Source organism: Petaurus breviceps, unplaced genomic scaffold (genome assembly GCF_028583685.1).
Source record: "Petaurus breviceps papuanus isolate PSGF00001 unplaced genomic scaffold, PetGlider_PUasm1.0 126, whole genome shotgun sequence".
NCBI classification, from domain to species: Eukaryota; Metazoa; Chordata; class Mammalia; order Diprotodontia; family Petauridae; genus Petaurus; species Petaurus breviceps.
The window spans coordinates 29,227,978-29,248,268 of NW_027185655.1; the positions used below are offsets into that span (position 1 = coordinate 29,227,978).

General features: G+C 34.4%; 1 protein-coding gene across 6 annotated transcripts in view; it reads right to left on the reverse strand.

Moving 5' to 3' along the window:
* Positions 1-20,291, reverse strand: part of UBE2D3 (ubiquitin conjugating enzyme E2 D3) — a 47,544-nt gene that overhangs the window by 8,654 nt on the left and 18,599 nt on the right. For 3 of the 6 annotated variants that reach the window (XM_069094528.1, XM_069094530.1, XM_069094532.1), the window contains exons 3-6: positions 11,849-11,912; positions 11,731-11,777; positions 2,753-2,830; positions 1,842-1,947 (exon numbers count right to left, since the gene is read on the reverse strand). In XM_069094528.1, the coding sequence (XP_068950629.1) occupies positions 1,842-1,947; positions 2,753-2,830; positions 11,731-11,777; positions 11,849-11,912 (295 nt within the window). The remainder of the gene's footprint in view (positions 1-1,841; positions 1,948-2,752; positions 2,831-11,730; positions 11,778-11,848; positions 11,913-20,291) is intronic. The other 3 variants (XM_069094533.1, XM_069094539.1, XM_069094545.1) reach the window with 2 other exon arrangements.

Sequence of the window (20,291 nt, forward strand, 5' to 3'; positions counted from 1 at the left end):
AAAGAGAAACTATCTGGATTCTTTATACAACATTCACTATGATCTGCATCGAGTAAAAAGTCACACCATGGATTTGTTTAAGCAAAGAATAAAACTGATAGCAAAATAGAAGATTAACTATAAGCGATGGCATTCAATTAAGTCCACTCCAATCTGATTTAAACGAGCTATTGAAACTGGGAAATGATCAACCATACAAATCAGTTGCTATAGAATGAGTGAAACTGCCTAGAAATCACATCAGCCATTAATACTCCATCTCCGTGCCAAGTAGAGAACTATGACAACTAAGGACAACACCAGTTCAGAATATAAATATTCATTAGATCATAAAATAGAAGGGTGATAGAAAATTTTGTTCAAAACTGACCTTACAAACAGCAATGAACAGCAGAAAGGAAAAGTTTACAAAAAGCTTGATCAAAGACCTCAAACCTCAAGTTAAGTTAGATAAGTGGGCAGCGAGGTGACTCAGTGAATAGAGTACCAGGTCTGGAATAAGGAAGACTAACCTTCCTCAGTTCAAATCTGGCCTAAGACCCTTACTAGCCATGTGACCCTGGGCAAGTCACTTAACCCTGTTTGTCTCCGTTTCCACATCTGTAAAGCGACCTGGAGAAGGAAACAGCAAACCACTCCAGTATCTTTGGCAAAAAAAACATCAAAAGTGAAAAAGAATTAGACACGACTGAAATTTTTTAACAAGTCAAAATAATACTATGGTACATTTCAGAATGAACCTGAAAGAACAAAATAGAAATGGAAAACAACTATGAAGATGTGCATTAGAAGCTTTTATTACAGTCAAGGACAGTGAAACGTGTGAACTCTAAAGATACTGTGCGTAAGATAAATTCCAAGATATTCTTCCTTCTATTCCCTTCTTCACAAATGTGACCAAAAATACCAAAATCATAGGAATCCTAGCTATAGAAAACCATTATGAAAGGTATTTACACACTCACTGAGGACATCTGCGATTAAGTATGAGGTGTTCCCAATGGTTTCTTTTTTAAGCCTTTTATCTCTCAAGGTATCTAAGCACAGAGTTCTGCACACAGGCACTTGTTTGTTGAAGTGAACTAAAATCTATGATGTATGATGTAAGTTGGCATAAAATTTATGTGTAACTTTAATTTCTTAGTATATAACGCAGTTTTCAAGCTTTCAGTTTAATAAATCCAATTGTTTTACAGGTTCTTAGGTATATGTTGTTTAAATAAACCCTGGGATCAAATGCTTAAGATATCTGGTTCCAGGAATGAAGTTAAATAAATTTAGCTAATAGAAGAGAAACTAAATATAAGAATTTTTTTTAAAACAAAGAATAGTCTTTTTTTCCCCCCTTACCAACATGTGGTAATGCCAAAACCTCAAGATCCGTTCGCTGTGAATGCTAAGTAACAAGAAATATCAAAATATTGTAGAGTATTTTGTTTAAAAGAGTAGAGAACAATCTACAGAACTTTTAGAACATATTTCTTTGGACGACAGATGATTCAAAAAAAAAATTGAGTTTCAGGATGGCTAGGTGGCACAGGAGGACCCGAGTTCAAATCCAGCCTCAGACACTTAACACTTAGTAGTCCTATGACCTTGGGCAAGTCACTTAACCCCAATTGCCCTGCATTCCCCCTCCAAAAAAATTTTTTTTCTCACCCAAAGAAAACTTATAACAAGGGGTCACTAAAGTAGCGACAAATTTCACCTATTAATGGAAATGAGAATAAGCAGTAACCAAAAATAACTTTTAAAAACTAAGATATCTGAGTAAGATCAATCAATCAACCAAGAGGGAGAAAAAGTGCTATCAAGAGCTACGTAGACTTCATTTTTTTTACCTTTAGAAATAGTTAAAGCAGGAGACCACTGTGATCTTAGAATATCGAGACAAATGCTGCCATTACTGTTAATGTTTGGATGATAAATTCTTGTTGTAAATGCAACCTAAAATAAAGAACAAAATATTTCAAGGCTTTTGAAACAAATCAACATCTTTTGGAATTTTTCATGAACCAATTTAAGTAGAGAAAAAAAGATTTTAAATAAGCCTAAAAATTAGTCCATTTTTAACACTGACATCTAATTCAATCATTGAGATATTGAAGCAACAAAAAAAAGTTAAATCATATAATGTTGCAGTCAAGTAAAAATAAAATTAGTGTTCACAAATTAACAATGGCTAAAAGGTTGAATGTTACTTCTGGGGACCAATAATCTTAATTATTGTAATATGAGAATTTTTAGTATGGCAGGATTGGTAGAAAGTTTAAGATGAATGCTTTTGGGATTCTACTAACACACTGCATCCAAAACTACCATAATGATGTACCATAACGCATTCACCAAAAAAAGGGAAATATTTGCATTTGTACCAATAACATACATTAGTCTTTAGACTGAATTGCTGCAATGGTACTGTAATCATCATTTCTGATAAAGTCAAGTCATTCTTAGGGGCTATGTATGTTTCAGTTTCATTCAAGACTCACTATAATGTAAACTTTTATATAACCGATATTTTTCTTACTAAAGAAAGTTGAAAATCTTAGTTTGAAGAGTTTATAAAAATAATTAAGATGTTGCTGTTCATTGTCACAAACAACAAAGCTTTTAAAATTTAAGAGATGAGATTAGAATTCTTTAACTCTAAGTTATTAAATTGTATTTTTGAAGGACATGTGCTAAGTATTTCCTCCTAAGTAAAACATCACATATGACATATATGTCAATAATTTTGAGAAATACTTGCCTTAGGTGGTTTGAAGGGGTAGTCTGTAGGGAAATGAATTGTCAAAAAGAATACACCGCCTTGATATGGGCTGTCATTCTGTCAAAAAAAAATCTGTTTAATGTCCATGGTATCATTTAAATATGCCAATTTAAAATGAACAATTTTATCTATTGTCAACAACTTTACAAAGCAGTACCACAATTAAATCCAAGTTAGTTTTGTCAAATTCCAAGTAACTATTCCATCTAAAATTATTCTATTCCAAGAATATTCTACATCCTGTACTCTACAGCAGGTGTCAAATTCAAATAAAGAGATCCCTACAGCTGTATACTAAAAATCACAAATTAACACTGTTTTATCACTTTCACTTTGTTAAACACTTCCCAATTACATTTTAATTTGGTTCCTTCAAAATGAGACAAGCTTCTAGTTTGACATCTCTGCTCTACAGTATTAAAAAAGACATTATTAAGTACATTTTCCATGTTAAGCATACCATACTAACACTATACACAGGAAGGAAGCTAAGACAACAAATATGTAGAATATTTAATTAACTATAAACCAGTTCTTAACAAAAGGTGAGTCTTTGGATTGAAATTACTTAAAGGCCACTCCAATCCCAAGCAGAAAGAATGTTGTTTTCAATCAATGAATAAGAGTAGCCTCAATAGGATGACCACATATTGGAAATAGCAACTTAAGTTTTTTGAGATAAATTTTCATATCTGAAACTTAGGTTGTTTTGTTTTTAAACAAACCAAACTAAACCCTAATGTTGCCTCTTAGTTCTAACAGGCTCTGATTTTCACTGTTCTTTCCTATGGAAAAGCAATCTTAAAATTGCTATCACTTTTTTTAAACTTCCATACAAACATATACACCAATAACCAAGAAAAAAATCAGGGAATGGACAGAAAAGGTAAATACTGAGGAAAATATGTAAGTAAAATATTATTTGCAGAATGTAAATAAAGCTAGAGAAGAGGAAATCTATGAACTTAATTATGAATGCATCAGAACTGCATTTAGTTATAGGAAGCTAAGCAATTGAGCTTTTTTATCCAATAAAAGTTACAGAAATAATAAAGCATTTCTCTGTCCCAAGCTATTTTTTATAAAAGCCTTAATCAGATAGTCCAGGAAAGAAATGAATCCTTTTTTACTTTGACAGAGGAAATTAAGGTTCTATCCGTTTAGTTTTAAGAGTTCTTTTTCAAACTTTAATTTGGCAAACATTTACTAAATCCAAGGCATTCTCTTAACACCCTAGGCATAAAAAAAATGAAATAACAATTCTCTTGACTTCTTAGGACCTTTCAAACTAATAGGTAGATGAGACAAAAAATTACTCAAAGACAAAAACACCTCCAAAAAAACTCATAAGTTCAAAGTTTTTTCAAATTTCCATCTTCAACAGCAGAAAGGCACTAAGCGTCTGCTCAAAGATAGAGCCAAAAAAAGACAAAAAGAGATAGCTAACTGTGCTTAAAAGAATCAGGATGCAAAAAGTCCACAACAGGCAGAAACCAAGAAAAAATTTAAGTATAAATGCAAAATGCTATATTTAGGTTCCTAGGGCAGTACAGTTCCTAGGTGGTACAGTGGATAGAGCACTGATTTTGGAAATCATCAAGATTCACATTCAAAGCTGGCCTCAAACACTTACTGACTGTGTAATCTTGGGCAAATCACTTAAACTCTATTTGCCTCAGTTCCTCATCTGCAAAATGGGGACACACTGGAGAAGGACATGGCAAACCACTTCAGTATGTTTACCAAGAAAAGCCAGAGGACAGAAGTCTAAGGGTCACACACAATAGGACACAATTGAACAAATCATCATCAACAATAAAATACTTAGGTTAAAAAAAAAAACCCAGGTCATCAGCTCCAGTCCCACATCTCCAACTGCCTGCTGAACATATTGGCACAGTGGAAAGACAACTGATGCCCCTCCTTGAATAACCTGGGTGAAATTCACATCACCTCGGTAGTCCCCATCTCTCAAATGAGGTTTGTAATAGATGGCTTCTGAGATCCTTTCCAGTTATATAGTGATAATCCTGTAGTCATTACCCACAGATCACACAGGTACCTCAAGCTCCTTATGTACAAAAAAGAACTCGTTTTCTTTCTCCTTAAGCCCATCTTTACCTTCTCTGCTAAGTGTACCGCCGTTTTTTCTAGACACAGAGGTTCAAATCCTAGGAACCATATTCAACTCATCATGCTCACTCACCTATATCTTGTGGTCATTTCTATCTCCACAACATATCTTGTAGTCTGTACCCTTCTTTCTACTCAAACTACTACTACCACTTTAGCTCAGGCCCTCAGGGTATCTTGTATGAACTACTTCACCAGCTAAATGGTGTCTCTAGATCAGTCAAGTAACAAGTATTTATTAACTGCCTACTATGTGCCAGGCACTCTGCTAGGCCTTGGGGATACATAACAATGAAACAATTCCTACTCCCAAGGAGTATAATTACTCTCTAATGGGGGAGACAAGCTATAAACACATACAGAGAAAACACAAACTATGAGGCAGCTGCAGACAAAAGGCATTATTGGATGAAGTGAATCAGAAAAGCCTTCACTTAAAGGTGCATGTAAGCCGAGCTTTTCATTAAAAAGAGGGTTTTTCTATGCAGCAGAAGAACACCACATCCACTCAGACTGGCCAAAGCAAAGGCATTGAAGCCTCTGGCATAAGGAGTAGAGAGAGAGCCAGTTCAGCTAAACCGCAAAATGTAGGATGGCGATTAATGTATAAAGAAACTGGAAAGGTAGACTAGGGTCAGGACATAAAGGGTTTTAAAAACTAAACATAAGAGTTTATATTTGATACTAGAGACACCAGGGAGCCACTGGAACTGATCACATTGGGGAGTACCATGATCTGTGCTGCGAGATGCTGATGGTCTGAGTTAGAGCAAAGAAAAAAAAAATTGGATACAACACATGTTGTAGAGGCAGAAAAGGTTAAGATTTGGCAACTGAATATATGGAACAACAAGAATTCATGACCTAGTGTCTTAACTCTCCAATCTATCTACCAAATAGAAGTCAAAGTAATATCCCTAATAGGATTTTGATTATGAATTCCTTTTGTGTTCATTCCTAAAAGAAATAACTGAAGCGATGATTTAGTGGAAATTTCAAAGTTAATTTTTAACATGGAAATTATCATCAAAGCAAGAAAAACTCTGATTTGGTAATAAATTAAACTGTGTTAATGAACAGGAAATTATAAACATGAAAATCCAGGAGAATAAAGTTCATTTGGGACCACAGCAGACAAACCAATAACCCATTTCTAAGTCCTGAAAGATTTCTAGAAGGGTTTTCTGACTAGTTATTGGATCACTGCCCTATCTCTACCCCCCAATGTGCTTATTATTATATCAGGACCACAGATTAAGAAGAGGGGTCCTTAACCTGAAGAGCCTGAAAATACATACATATTTCAACATATTGCCTTTGTAATCTTACGTATTTTATGCATTTAAAAATATGTTTCAGAGGAAGGATTCATAGGCTTCACCAGACTGCCTAAAGAAAAAAAAAGTTTAGGACTCCTACTCGAGTTAGTAGGAACCTCAAAGGCCACCTAGCCTAACTAGCTGACTGACTTATTTCATGCATGAGAAAAACAGAGGCCTATGAGGATGTGATCTGTTCAAGTTTAAATAGCTGTGTACTCCATTTATACAATCAGAGAATTTCAGAGTGGAAAGAACCTTGAGTCATCTAGTTCATTTCTCTTTATATAATGTTAATAACAACAACTCATATTTAGAATAATTTAAGGTTTGTAAAGTGTCTCCTCCTAATAGCCTTGAGAATTATATGGTGCAATGGTTATTATTCCCATTTTGAAAATGAGGGAACAGGAGCTCTGAAAAATTAACTTGCCAATGGTATAGCTTTTAAGTAAAAGGCAAGACACGAACCCATTCAAACACTTGTAGTTCTAATTCTTCACTAAGATCCCTTTCTAGTGTCTGGAAATTTAGCCTATACTTACAAATTCCTTCCACTGTTCCTAGCATAGCTTGTGGGATTGAATAAATTAAATCTATTCCTTTTTCCTATGACCAGTCCTTAAAAAAAAAAATCTTTCTCCCATCTCACTTGGCATCTTCTAAAATGCCATCCTCAGCTCTCTTCTCTTTACTCCTGGTTGATATCACCTCCCAGAGGGATCAATGATCATCTCTCTATAGATGACTTTCAAATCTACTGATGATATCCAGTCCAGATTTCTAACTCCACTCCCACTTGACCAACTGCCATCTGGACAAATTCATCTAACCCATATTCAACGAGCCCAAAATACATCACTCTTCCAACCTACCCATTTGACAGCACCACCATACTTTATCACCAAGGTATCCAATCTTAGAGTTATCTTTGATGTTTCCCTGAAACCCATATCCATTAAGAAAGAGTAAACCAACTTTTTGGAACTGGAACTAACAGCCCATTAATTAGGGAATAATCAAACAAGCTGGGGTATAGATTGTAATGGAATACTACTTTAAATGAAATCACATACAGGGTGATTTCAGAAAAACCTGAAAAGACTTGCAGGAACTAAAAGGTGAGCAGAACCAGAACATTGTACATAGTAACAGCAATATTGCACAATGATCAAATGTGAATGACTTAGCTATTCTCTGCAATCCAATGATCCAAGACAATTCCAAAGGACTTGTGATGATGAAAAATGCTATCCACATCTAGAGAAAGAACTGATAGAGCCTGAATGCAGATCAAAGTATACATATTTTTCACTTTATTTTTTTCATGCTCCCCCCTCCCTTTCTGGTCTGTTTCTTCTTTCACAACATGACTGATATGGAAATGTTTTAGATGATTACACATTACATTAAATTGCTTACGGTCTCAGGAAGGGGAGAGATGAGGTAGGGAAAAAATTTAGAATTCAAATTTTGTTCTAAATACATGTTAAAATTGTCTTTATAGGTAATAGGGGGAAAATATTAATTTTTTTTTAAGAGTAAACCCTCTTTTGGCACTACTACCCTCAACGACATCCATACTACCCTCAATGATATTCCATCCTAGGTTTAAGAAAAACCTGGAAAGACTTATATGAACTAATACAAAGCGAATTGAGCAGAACACTAACAATAATCAACCAATGAAGACTTAGCAGGGGTAGGGAACCTGTATCCTCAAGGGCACATGTGGCCCTCTAGGTCTTCAAAGGATACCCTTTGACTGAATCCAAACTTCACAAAACAAATCCCCTAAATAAAATTATTTGTTTTGTAAAACTTGGACTCAGTCAAAAGGCTGCACCAAAGGACCTAGAAGGCCACATGCAGGCTCGAGACTTCCCACCCCTATGAGCAACTCTGATCCATACAATGATCCACAACAATTTCAAGGATCTCAAGATTAAAAATGCTAGAGAACCGATGGACTGAGTGACTACTGAACCTTTTCTTTTTTTTGGCAACATGGCTAATGTGGAAATATATTTTGCCTGAGAATGGGTATCATATTTCTTGCCTTCTCAATGAGTAGGGGAGTGGAAAGAGGAAATCTGGAACTGAAAATAAAACCACAACAATCATCCCACTCTTCACTAGCACAGCATGGTTCATGCCCTCATCTCTTGACTCATATGCCTCAAGAGTTTCCTAATAGTCTCTCTTAGAACTACTCACTCTCTTCTTTAATCTACTTTTTATACACCCCCACTCCCAAATCTTCAGTGGCCTATTGTATCTAGGATAAAATACAAACTTCTCAATTTGGCATTTAAAGTCTTCCACTTCTGCTTGCACCCTACCTTCCCTAAGTCTTATTTTATATTTTTTCATTCAAGTCAACGGACCTGAGAGCAATAATAATTTGTCCAGCTGCATGTTCCATAGGTATTTCAAACTCAACAAAGACGAAAGGAAACTCATGTTCTTCCCCCATAAACCCAACTCCTTAAAGCCCCTGATCTCTTTTTTCCATTAAGGGTATACCCATTTTTCCCAGTCATTCAGGTTCATAACTGAACTCTTCACCTTATTTACTCCTCATATTCCATCAATTGCTAATCCTGGCCAATTCCATTACTACAACCTACTTTGTATCTATGTCCCCATTTCTAATATACCACACATGCCCTAGACTAGGCCCCTCAACATTTCTGGCCTAGACCACTGCAACACTCTATTAATTATCTCTCTGCATCCAATCTCTCAATAATCTCATCCTCTACACAGCAGCTAAATTGACATTCCTAAAGTTTAAGTTTGAATATGACAAGAAGTTTTGGTTCCATCCTGTACAAATCTGTTTGGTATATAAAGCTCTTCATAATCTGACTCCAGCCTATTTTTTGCAGGCTTATTACAATTACTCCTCTCGACGCCCCAGTCTACCAAACATAGACACCAGCTGATCCCCACGCACACAACTCAACTTCCTACTTTTAAGCTGTTGCTAGGAGGTTCCACATGCAGAATGCATCCTTTTCCTCATTCCTCTCTATTGAAACATCTACTTCTCCTCAAGATTCACTTCAACCACCATCTTCCTTCCTGACTTTTCCTGATTGTGCCCAGAAATGTTTCCCCCTACCCTCACAAATGATTTAACCATGTTCCCTAGGTGTCTCCCTTCCCAAGTGGAAAGCAAATTCTGAAGATTAGAACCTTTTAAAATAAAAACTTTTGTATGTTTAGTACCCGAGGTATAGCTGGTAACTACACAAGACTACAAAGAACAATGGCTAACTAAAAATAGTTACCCAAATAAAGGCTGACTGCAGGCAATACTATTTTATCAATCATCTATTATATTACTACAAAAAGTCAAAACAGTCCCTAGTATTAATATCAGTATGTGATAAATATTTCAGGACAAAAACAGATAGGTATACAGTCCACCTTGTGTTGATCTATCCATAACGCTTCCATTCCTTGACATCAGTCAATGCAAATTATATTCTGTTAAAATACACACACACACCCCCCAATCATTTTTAAAATTATGTATTTCTTATGTCTATTAGGGAACTGTCTTCAAGTTGGCGCTTGAACTTTTGGATGCAGCAAAATCAATCTAAAAGATGTGGCTGTATTTTAGAAAGTAAAATTTCTATTAATTGACTTATTCCTAGAGGAAATGTTAAGATAGTGGTACTCATTTTCTGAAAAGCTTGGGAAGTAATTTCAATTAGCATCCTCCCCACCTAAAATCATTAACATGTAAGTGTTGCTGGGAATACAAAGTTCTAATTCCACTAAAAGAAGGAAGAAAATGCCTCTTTTGACATTTTCTACCTTTTGCAAAGTACTGACATAGTTTATATGCGTTAAAAAAAATCTCATGCCACTTAATTCTGAAACTCAACCAAAAAAAGAAGATAGGCCTTAAATATGAAAATGTTAGCTTTCTGGTGACTAGAAATTACTATTCAACAACTATTCCTATGCTGCATCTATATAAACAAGTGGTTCTTATAAAGAACATAAGGCACAAGAACCTAAAGAATCAAGAATCTTATAAATCTAAAATAAAATGACCTCTAGTATAATTTTAGTGTGTCTCTTTACAGAATTTTAAGTCTTTGAAAGTTGATAAGAGAACATAAGAATCATTGTGGTGAGTAAATTTTACTAGAATATTTAAAATTAATTTTACTTTTAGCATTTCACAAAATTTGTCTCTCATACAAAAAAACCTGTAAGTTAATTTAACATTTAGTATTCTCAAGATATAGTTTTAAATTACTTTTAAGTTTCACACATACCCAAAAATCCTACTATCCTATATAAGCCCCCCCTCCAAAAAAAAAAGTTTGTAATAAATTCAGGCTTACATCTACATCTATGAAAATTGGTTTGGAATAATCATCAAATATGTACCAACCTTAAAAGCTTAATTTTTTTCTGTTACCCCAAAGTGTAAATACTATATAATTGTCTGACTCAAAAAAAAAAAAGGGTAGGAAACCGTAGAAGGGTAGGAGAAATAACTCTTGACTAAAATGACATGTAGCTCAAGTACTCGAAATAAAGATTCTGACTCTGTAAGATGCTCCATTTTCGTTTCACTTTAATTTTCCTTACCAAACTTTCCTAACCCCTGACACTTCTAAATGGGAATTGTAAACATGGCTACCATTTACACAGTAAAGTATAGCATCATTTGAATAAATATATGAAAACCACCACTTACTTCACTTACTTCAAAATCCAAAACTACTGAAACACTAATCCCTTAATACAGAAAAATCACTGTTCAAATAAAGACACCACAAAATCCTGAAATACCTTCCGATTCAAAAATTGCTACATTCAGCATAATTTGAGCGTGGTTTACTGAACTATCTGACAATTCTTTTAAGTGTTTAACCTATATGACATGGTAATTCAGATAATACAATTAATCATAATCTTGGCTGGATTAAAAAATAGTTTACTATTTCTCATACTGTTTACCTAAAAAATATTTTACATTTCTGTAAAGCTACTAATACAAATTATGTAGTTAAATGTCAACATAGCTGATTCACCACTACACACTTAATTTAATGATCATGAATTGTAATTAAATAGAATAACACCTTTGAATAATGCCTGACTCACTGTTAGTTCAGAATTATTTAAATAATTTGTCATAGAAATAACCAGGAAAGTCTATGAGAATGCTTTGAACAACAGCTATAAAGATCATCTGGACAGAGCTCAAGGAAGTCTTTGTCATTTCATGCAAGTGCCACACCTTAACAACAAGATGGGTCACAAATATGGAATTTAAGACTTGTGACTGAGTCTTTAAATGACAAGATATTTCCTTCAATTACAACAACAATATTGTTATTGTTTAAAAACAAACTTTTATGACTACCACACCTAATTAAGCAAAGAGGTCTAGTAAAATTTAAAATTCTAACCAGGTCAATATTGAATTTTCAATTAAAATCATCATTTAAAAAGGTTCACAATACTCACAGGTCCCATAATTGTGGCTTGCCAATGAAACACTAGAAAAAGAAAAACTTTTGTTATCATCTAAAAAAATGTATATACTATTTTCAAATTAAATGGTAAAGTTTTAGAAGGCACTTACTATCATCCCCAACTGGACCTGCAGAACACTGTGCTGGAGGATCACGGGCCAAATCGCTAAGTTCCTACACAGAAAGAAAGTTAATAAGTCAATATAATATGTAGACACACAAATAAAAATAGCATCTCTGGTACAAATTACAGGTTTCCAGTTTTACAAGTCACACGCAGAGATAGTACGAAATACAGTACAAAAAGAGAAGCAGATGTAAACCAGGGCAATTTGTACTTTCCCAGGGGTTGTACTGTGTACAGAGGGGCAGATAGCTGCCATGGGTTAATCTGATTAGTTGGGAATAATGCTATAGATTTTTCATAATGGTAGACCCTATAGAACTAGCTGAACCTCAGTTAGCAACTGCCCTTTTCCATTCATTACATTTTAAAGTCAGGCCTTGCCATCAATGCTTCCTTATGTAATAAGGGTATCCCCAAAGTTCTCAAACTTGATTTATTAATGCACTGCTTTTGAGAGGGTACTACACTGGGCTGAATTAATGTCACCCTACATGTGACTTCCTTATTAAAGGCATGCTCTTGCATATCAATTTGTCCAAAGGTTAAACTTTCCAGGGTAAGGATTATGACCCCAAAAAATTAAATGCCAATATCTAACTTGTAATTTAGATGAACTCTAAAATGAAGAGTATGAAATACTCACTTTCAATAAGTTGTAACTTTTTATTAACTAGCACTCACACTATTTACCAACACAAAAAAAGTAATGCTTGTGAAAACGCTCAAAGACAAATATTTAAGTGCCTTCTAAATGCAATAATAATAGTAAGAGGTGCAGCTAGTTGGCACAATGAATAGAGCACCAGCCCTGGAGGTCAGGAGGACCTGAGTTCAAATCCATCCTCAGACACTTAACACAAAAACTAGCCATGTGACCTTGAGCAAGTCACTTAACCCCAATTGCCCTCCAAAAAGCAAAAAACAAACAAAATAATAATAATAATAATAAATTGTAGTCAAAATTTTAGTGATAAGCCAGAAGATCAATCTATGGTACGCAAAGAAAAAAAAATCTTGGGTCAGGGGCAGACTACTCAACTTTTCAGTCCTAAATATTTAATAAGCTACAAAGAAACCTTCATTTCCATGTCTTTTCATAAATGACACAAAAATTTTCCACCACAGGTTACTTTTACAGAACTTAACTACTAGGACATAGAGTTGCCTTAACACAACTAAAAAAACTTTACAGTTTTGTGCCATCTTATTCTAAACTCAATTTCCAAAATGGTTCTTCTTTTCCAATAATAGCACAATTCTTTATCATAACAGAAAAGCCACTATCTTGTCTTCTATTATTTTTTGGTTTTTTTTTTAAAGTTATTTTTCTTTTGCCATATAACCATTTCCTCAACTATGTTATCCTAGTTTCCTCTAAACCAACAGATAAACAACTTTATCTTTTTAAGTTTCTGGCTTTTATCTTGCTTTTCCACATGTTGTAAAATCCCGGACTTGTATATTTAAAACATTTAAAGTTGCTTGTAAAAGAATTCCTTGTGGTCCTGAAGAATACAATGGAATCAGTTTCCTAGGACTCCCAAGGAATTTTTCGGGGACCAGTGCTGTGTTTTCATCAGTATAGGAGCTCCCAGTGAGGAATGTTCTCTACCAAAGCAGATGGGAACCTTCTCTGGAATTTTCTAGTTTTAGAGGTTTTAAGTAACTTGCTCAGGTCATCCTGACTTTCAGGCCAACTCTACACATTATTTACACTACCATCTACCTGAAACTAATGATCTCCAATGTCTGATGTATATAGTAGCACAACGAAGAAAAAGGTTGTTCAGTGTTTAGAAACCCCTTCACAGACAAAAGTAGAATGTACTTTTCAGAAAACATATTTATATAAGATCCTGTTTCTAGGCCTTAAAGTTTTCAAGGAAGAGAAGCAAGTAAGATACTGAATTACAAAAGAATAACCATTTTAAAAAATCAGTAGAGATTTAGTTAATACTATTACAGTCTGGCTAATTAGATGTTAAAACCAGCTTGATTCAAACTCTATCCCTTCGCCAAGAAAGATTACAATATAGAATTCCCATACCAAACAAATTAACTTAAGGCAAAGATGAGCTTCTTTCTTCCAGAATCTTAAGGAGACACAAGATCATTTAATCAAATACCTTATTTACAGGGCAGCTAGGTGGCAGTGTGAATAGAGCAACAGCCCTGGAGTCAGGAGGAGCTAAGTTCAAATCCGACCTCAGACACTTAACTTACTAGCCTTGTAACCTTGGGCAAGTCACTTAACCCCAACAGCTCCTCCATAAAAGCAAAAAATTAAAAAACATCCAAGAATTTCCTCTACAATATGCCAAACAGATTCCTGAGGACAAGTTGACATTCCAACAATGACAAGTGAAAAGATTCCAGAGCACATCAGACTGGGAAGACCTAAAATTTCTAACTCAAATTACTAAAAATTACATAAATGGTGTTTTTGTTCAGTCTTTTCAATCATATCCTACTAGTACTTCATGATCCCATTTGGGGTTTTTTGGCAAAGATAATGGAATAGTTTGCCATTTCCTTCACCAGTTCATTTTATAAATGAGGAAAGTGAAGCCAATAGGGTTAAATGATTTGTCCAGGGTCATATAGTGAGTACTGCCTGTGGCCACATTTGAATTCAGGAAGATGAGTCTTCCTGACTCTAGGACCAGCAAACTGGAATCACTTATGTAGAAAAATCACTGTGTGAAGTAGCCATCAATTCCAATTCCCTCTTCCTCTCTCCAACCCCCCACAATGATCTTAAAAACAATTAAGGACAGAATTTAGTTGGGGGAAAGGGTGGAAGAGTTACCCACAAGTCACTAATATGTAAGAATGAGATCCACTGTATTAGAAAGGTACAAAAGCTTGAGTGGAATGGTTTTAGAATTAATTTATATAGAATAGAGAATCATCAAACAGAAGGTGAGAAGCATTTAAGGAAAAGGGGTTACTGATTTTTCCTAATACAGAGGAATATAATTCAATTGAAGCTTACAGTGCTTAAAGAAGAGTGCTGGGGCTGCTAGGTGGAGGTGCAGTGAATAGCACACCATCCCTGGATTCAGACTTGACACACTTAGTTGTGTGACTTTGGGCAAGTCACTTAACCCCAAGTGCCCTCCAAAAAGCAAAATAAAATAAAATAAAATAAGAGTACCTAATGAAGAAGAGTGATATGAGATATGATTGGTACCAAATTATGGGGAATTCTCAAGTAATTTTAACACTTCTTAGGCATAGGGAATCAACAAAAAATTTTTGTGCAATAGACTGGCAAGACATACAAGGAAAATTAGTCAAGTAGAATAAAGGGGAAGTAGAGAAAGGCAATGATAAAAGTAAAATGGTGGTGGTGGAAAATGGGATGTAAAAGATATCAAGTTTTAAAAAAATATGAGATGTGAGGGAGAAGAATACAAGACAACACTAAGGTCTTGAACATGGACAGTGAGAGAATAGTGGTGCCACTGACAGAAAATCAAGTCAGAAGGAGAGTTATGGGGAGAAAAGATATTTAAAGGCTTGGTTGTACTTACACAGAGTTGAGGTTGCTAGTGGGAATGGCATTTAGACAAAGATTCTAAGCAGTTGGAGATGTTCATCTAAGGGTCATGGGACTATACAAACACTTAGGGAATCATAATATAGGGCACAGTTGGAAGACTTGAGAGCATCAATGACACTGCCAAGGGAGGAAATATTAAAAAGTAGAAGGAATGTCACTAGGTTTTTAATATGAACGGGTTCAAATTCAAAGAGGTAAAACAGTTTACTCCAATTGATTCTCTTACATTATCTCTACTGGCTTCTTGCATCAGCTACGGTCCTAAGATCCAAATAAGAATAAGGGAAAAAAAATCATAGGGAAAAATCACTGTCCTCAGATTAGAAAGAGGACAAGGAACCATAATGACCAACAATGAAAACCAAAACCAAACCACACAGAAAGAAAATAAGGAAATGAATGGCCAATAGGGAGTGGTGAAAAGTATCAAACCATATGGTGAAAGTTAGACATTTCATCTGGCAACAGGACCACTTGGTGATATTTAGGATAAACTAAAAGAAAATGGTAGGAAACAGGATCTAGATTGTAAGAGGTCAAAAGATAATGTAGGTAGGTCAGGCAGTGGGTATAAACTTCCAAGAAAATCAGTAAGAAGAATAAAATCGCGCTGGATGAAAGTTGACTTTCTATAGTACTTCAGAAGACCTTTGTGACTTCCATTAATTCCTTTCATATATTTTATACAATCTCCTTTTTCTGTCTTCTATATGCCTTTGCTCACACTACACCTGAAATGGCCCCTTCTACTTTTGAGCCCCAATATGCCTACCACACATTTTTAACAGTCTTTCCTCACCTCTGAATTCTCTCCTCAAATTTCTCATTGCATACTACCACTACCTCTCATAGAATTTGATCACTTTTGTTGGTATTACAAGGGATTGCAAGCTCTTTGAACTCCAAAGTGCCATACTGTCTTTTTCATTATCGAAGGCTAATTAAAAACACCTTTTTAATTCAACAGCAACAAAAAAATTACCTTTTATGTACTAGAAACTGGGATATAAAAACTTTACAAGGAAAAGCTATAAAGTGGGTGACCCCTGAGCTAAGTCTCCAAGGAAATACAGACTCTCAAAGTCAGAAATGAAGAGAACAGAGGTAGTAATGTCTTCTAGGAATGCAAGTACAAGTTTGGGTGGTGAATACATTTAGGAGAATGAGAAACAAGGAATACAATAAATTTGGAACACTTGGTACAAACAAACTCTTAGGTGATGGGAAGACCAATCCTCTCAAAAATTTTTAACTTAAAGTTGTGACTAATGATATAGAATTACCCCAACTTATTTGCTTTGATTTAATCATCAAAATGGTTGCTTGTTGACTGCTAGCCAAAATACTAAGCATTAACCAATGATTAGTGAACCATATTTAAAAATTTCTTCTGATGCTTGATTTCAAGTTTCAGCTGGAAAGGAAAAAAAATGGTTCATTTTCTAATTTTGAACATTTTGTTTTCAAATAAGAAAGCTTTGGTGTCCTCATTCTTTCAAGTCAACAAAAGGCCTAACCAAACAGCATACTGTTATATTAGTAAATTCTCCTCTCAGGCAAAATTTAATCTGATTTTCAGAAGAATCAACCTTTAATAAGACCTCAAGAGAAACTTTTGACAATCATTGTTTCATTTCCTTACCAGACATATATGCAAACAAGTCTAATGTGCCACTTTTATATTTATTAAAAAGAAACAAAAAACATTGTCCCTAATTCATCTTTGAAAGGCGGTTTCTTAAACTTTTGTGTCATGGATCCTTTTGACAGTCTGATGAAGTCTTTAGATCCCTTTTCAGAATTTTTACATGCATAAAATAAAATACATGGAATAAAAAGGAAACCAATTACTTCATTTAATTAACAATATTGAAAATTACCCTTAAACTTCACTCCTATTTTTCATTAATCTTATTATTATTCATTCAAATTTTGCCTCGAATGCTAATTTGTCTTATACTAGTGATTTTCTATTTTTTCTGATTTTTGAAATGAAGTGACAGTAACCATTCATATTTGGGTGCATATGTATCCCCAAATTTATTGACTAACATAAAAACATACTTGGAAGAAAATGAATTTGCTTTCCTGATTGTAACAAAATCTTTTTAAGAACACATATAAAATTAATTCCAACAACTTACTTTTCACCAAAAATGTCACCACCAAATGCACCCCCCCCCCATAACTATGCTGTAATAGAAAAAATTTAAAAATCTCTTCATTGGATTCTGTCTTCTGATGGCAGTTTCAACAAAAGCCAGGACCTTCAATGGTCAGTGCAGTTGCCTACCTCCTTATATATATATATATATATATATCTCAATATCATAAAATAAGGAAAAACAATTAACTATATAAACTCACTTATTCTCAAAGAGAGATGCAGCTGAATCTACTTTTTGACAATAACCTGGCAACATATCATAGGAGTAGTAACAAAACTGCCAATACTTTTTGACCCTGGACATATAAAAACACCAATGATTTTCCAATTATTGAGGAATAACCCTAAGTAAACTGACAGCTACTGAATGGAACAAAATGTTACAAAGAATTTAAGATATGGAAAAATGAATACAAAACAAAAAACAAGGACTGCAAAGTTACTACATTCATTTTGACTATAACTACTTTTAAATGGGGAAAGATATTTTACAAGGTCACAGAAGATATAGTAAAAGGTGATCTAGACCAAATAAAATGTTTTTGTCAAGATTGCTTTAAAAAAAAACCTGAACGTTCAATGTTCGGTACTTATTTCCACATTTTCTTTGTTCAGTTCAATTAACATTTTTTAAAAATTTAATAGACAAATGGCTTAGAAAGTTTTATTAATAAAGCTTACGGCTCTTTTTGAGGAGTAAATACACTTCTCATTGTTTAGAAAATACTTATTATATTCCCAATAATTAGAAAATACCACAGTAATCTTTGTTACTGAGTTAATATCAATCAACACAACTGAGTTCCCACTACATGCAAGGCATAGCATTTCAAACTGTGAGGGATAGAAGGTTATCTTACTTCAAAAGTACTAGATGAAATCACAGGATTTAGAGAGTTGTAAGGGACCATAGATTATCATCTAATCCTAAAGTCCAAAGAGTGTATAAGTAGTGTGCCCAAATGGATATAACTATAACAAGCCTGAGAGATTTAAACTAAGTTTGGACTTCAAATCCATTACCTTCCCTAGAGTATCCTGTTATCAGAAGTCATCAAAGTAGAGGGAGGTAGGAAAAAAATGCCATATGCACTCAGAAGAGAGATCAATGTATGTTATTACAGAAAAGAAGAACTCTCAGCGACTCTCTCAAATTTCACCTTTCTATGAAACATTTGGGGGAAGGGGATTACAAACACAGCAAAATTAACGTTACAGATGCCCTGTAATTTACCAGTTTTTATAATGAAATATACACTCTACAAACTGAACATCACTTTTCTTTGAAGAACCAAAAAGGCACTTCAGTATCTTACCTCTGGGTTATACAAGATACAATTACTGTAACATTGGTTTATTGAATTTTTTTTTGTAAAGCTGAAGTTCATTTCAGGATTCTGGATAAATAGATCAAAGGTATACATACCACCATATGTACTCTCAAAATAGGGAAACAAAAAAAAAAAAACCCTGTAAAATCTTGTATATACATATGTGTGTGTATGTGTGTGTGTGTGTATAAAAGAGAGAGAAAGATCTAGATATATATGACTCGACTTCAAATACTTCTTTGAAAGACTTGTTACTTCCTCAGTGTAGGTATGACCTCAACTAATGAAAAATCACAACATCTCTTCCAAAATAGGCTATTTATTAAGTTTCTGTGACCAAAACAGTTCATCTGATATAGTGGTCAACCCCTTTACATTTGGCCAATTTGCCTCTCAGACAAGTGCAATCCATTAATGCTCATCTGTACTCAAAACCTTCCCATCCTGATAGCTTGTATGCCAATGACAGAAACCTTCCAGCAACAGGCAGTAAAGAATAAGACTTTAGGAGAAGTGCTGGCTTCCTAGTAGCCATCAAAAATTACTTCCCAAATTATAAAATTATTCTCTAATGGTATGAAAAATACCTAATATCCAATGTTAAAACAAATTTTCTTTTCCTCATAGGTAGGATAATGCTCATAAGTAGAAGGTGCTATTCAGAATATAATAATTTCACACGTTGCTATTGTAGTATATGCACTACTTCTTGGCAATAAAACCATCTTGGGGCATGTACCACAAAATCTTATTATTAGAGTCATAAGGTCCTGTTAAATATGATTCAAGAATTGTTTTTTGGGGACAGCCAGGTGGTTCAGCAAGTATGAGCACTGGCCCCAGTGTTGGGATGACCTGGGGATCGAATCCAAGCTCAGATACTTAGTACCACACCCAGAAATAACTGGCCATGTAACCTTGGAGCAAGTTACTTAACCCCAATTGCTTTAGGAAAAAAAAAAAAAGAATTGTTTTTAGTATAACTGGTCACTGAACACAAAGTGTGAGAACAGTGAAAAACTTTTATTTTTAACATTTAAAAATTCTCTATGTGAATAAGTTTTCATTTATTTATCATGTGAAATATACAAACAAAAAGTCATACAGAGCCAGCCATCCTAGGTAGGTCTACCATAGCCACAGACCACAGACTAGTGTTTTTTCTACTGAATCCGTGAATGTGGGTATCAGGAAGTAATAATAGCTATTACTGCTAATTCAGAGGAATACTTTTTCATTTCAAATTCAATTTACTCCTAGATATAAAACACAGAAATAGAATCATTGTAGGATATTCCTCAGGAAACAGAAGTTCTACATTGCCTGTAGAATTAAATGCTCTTATGAAAAAAACTATGGGGAA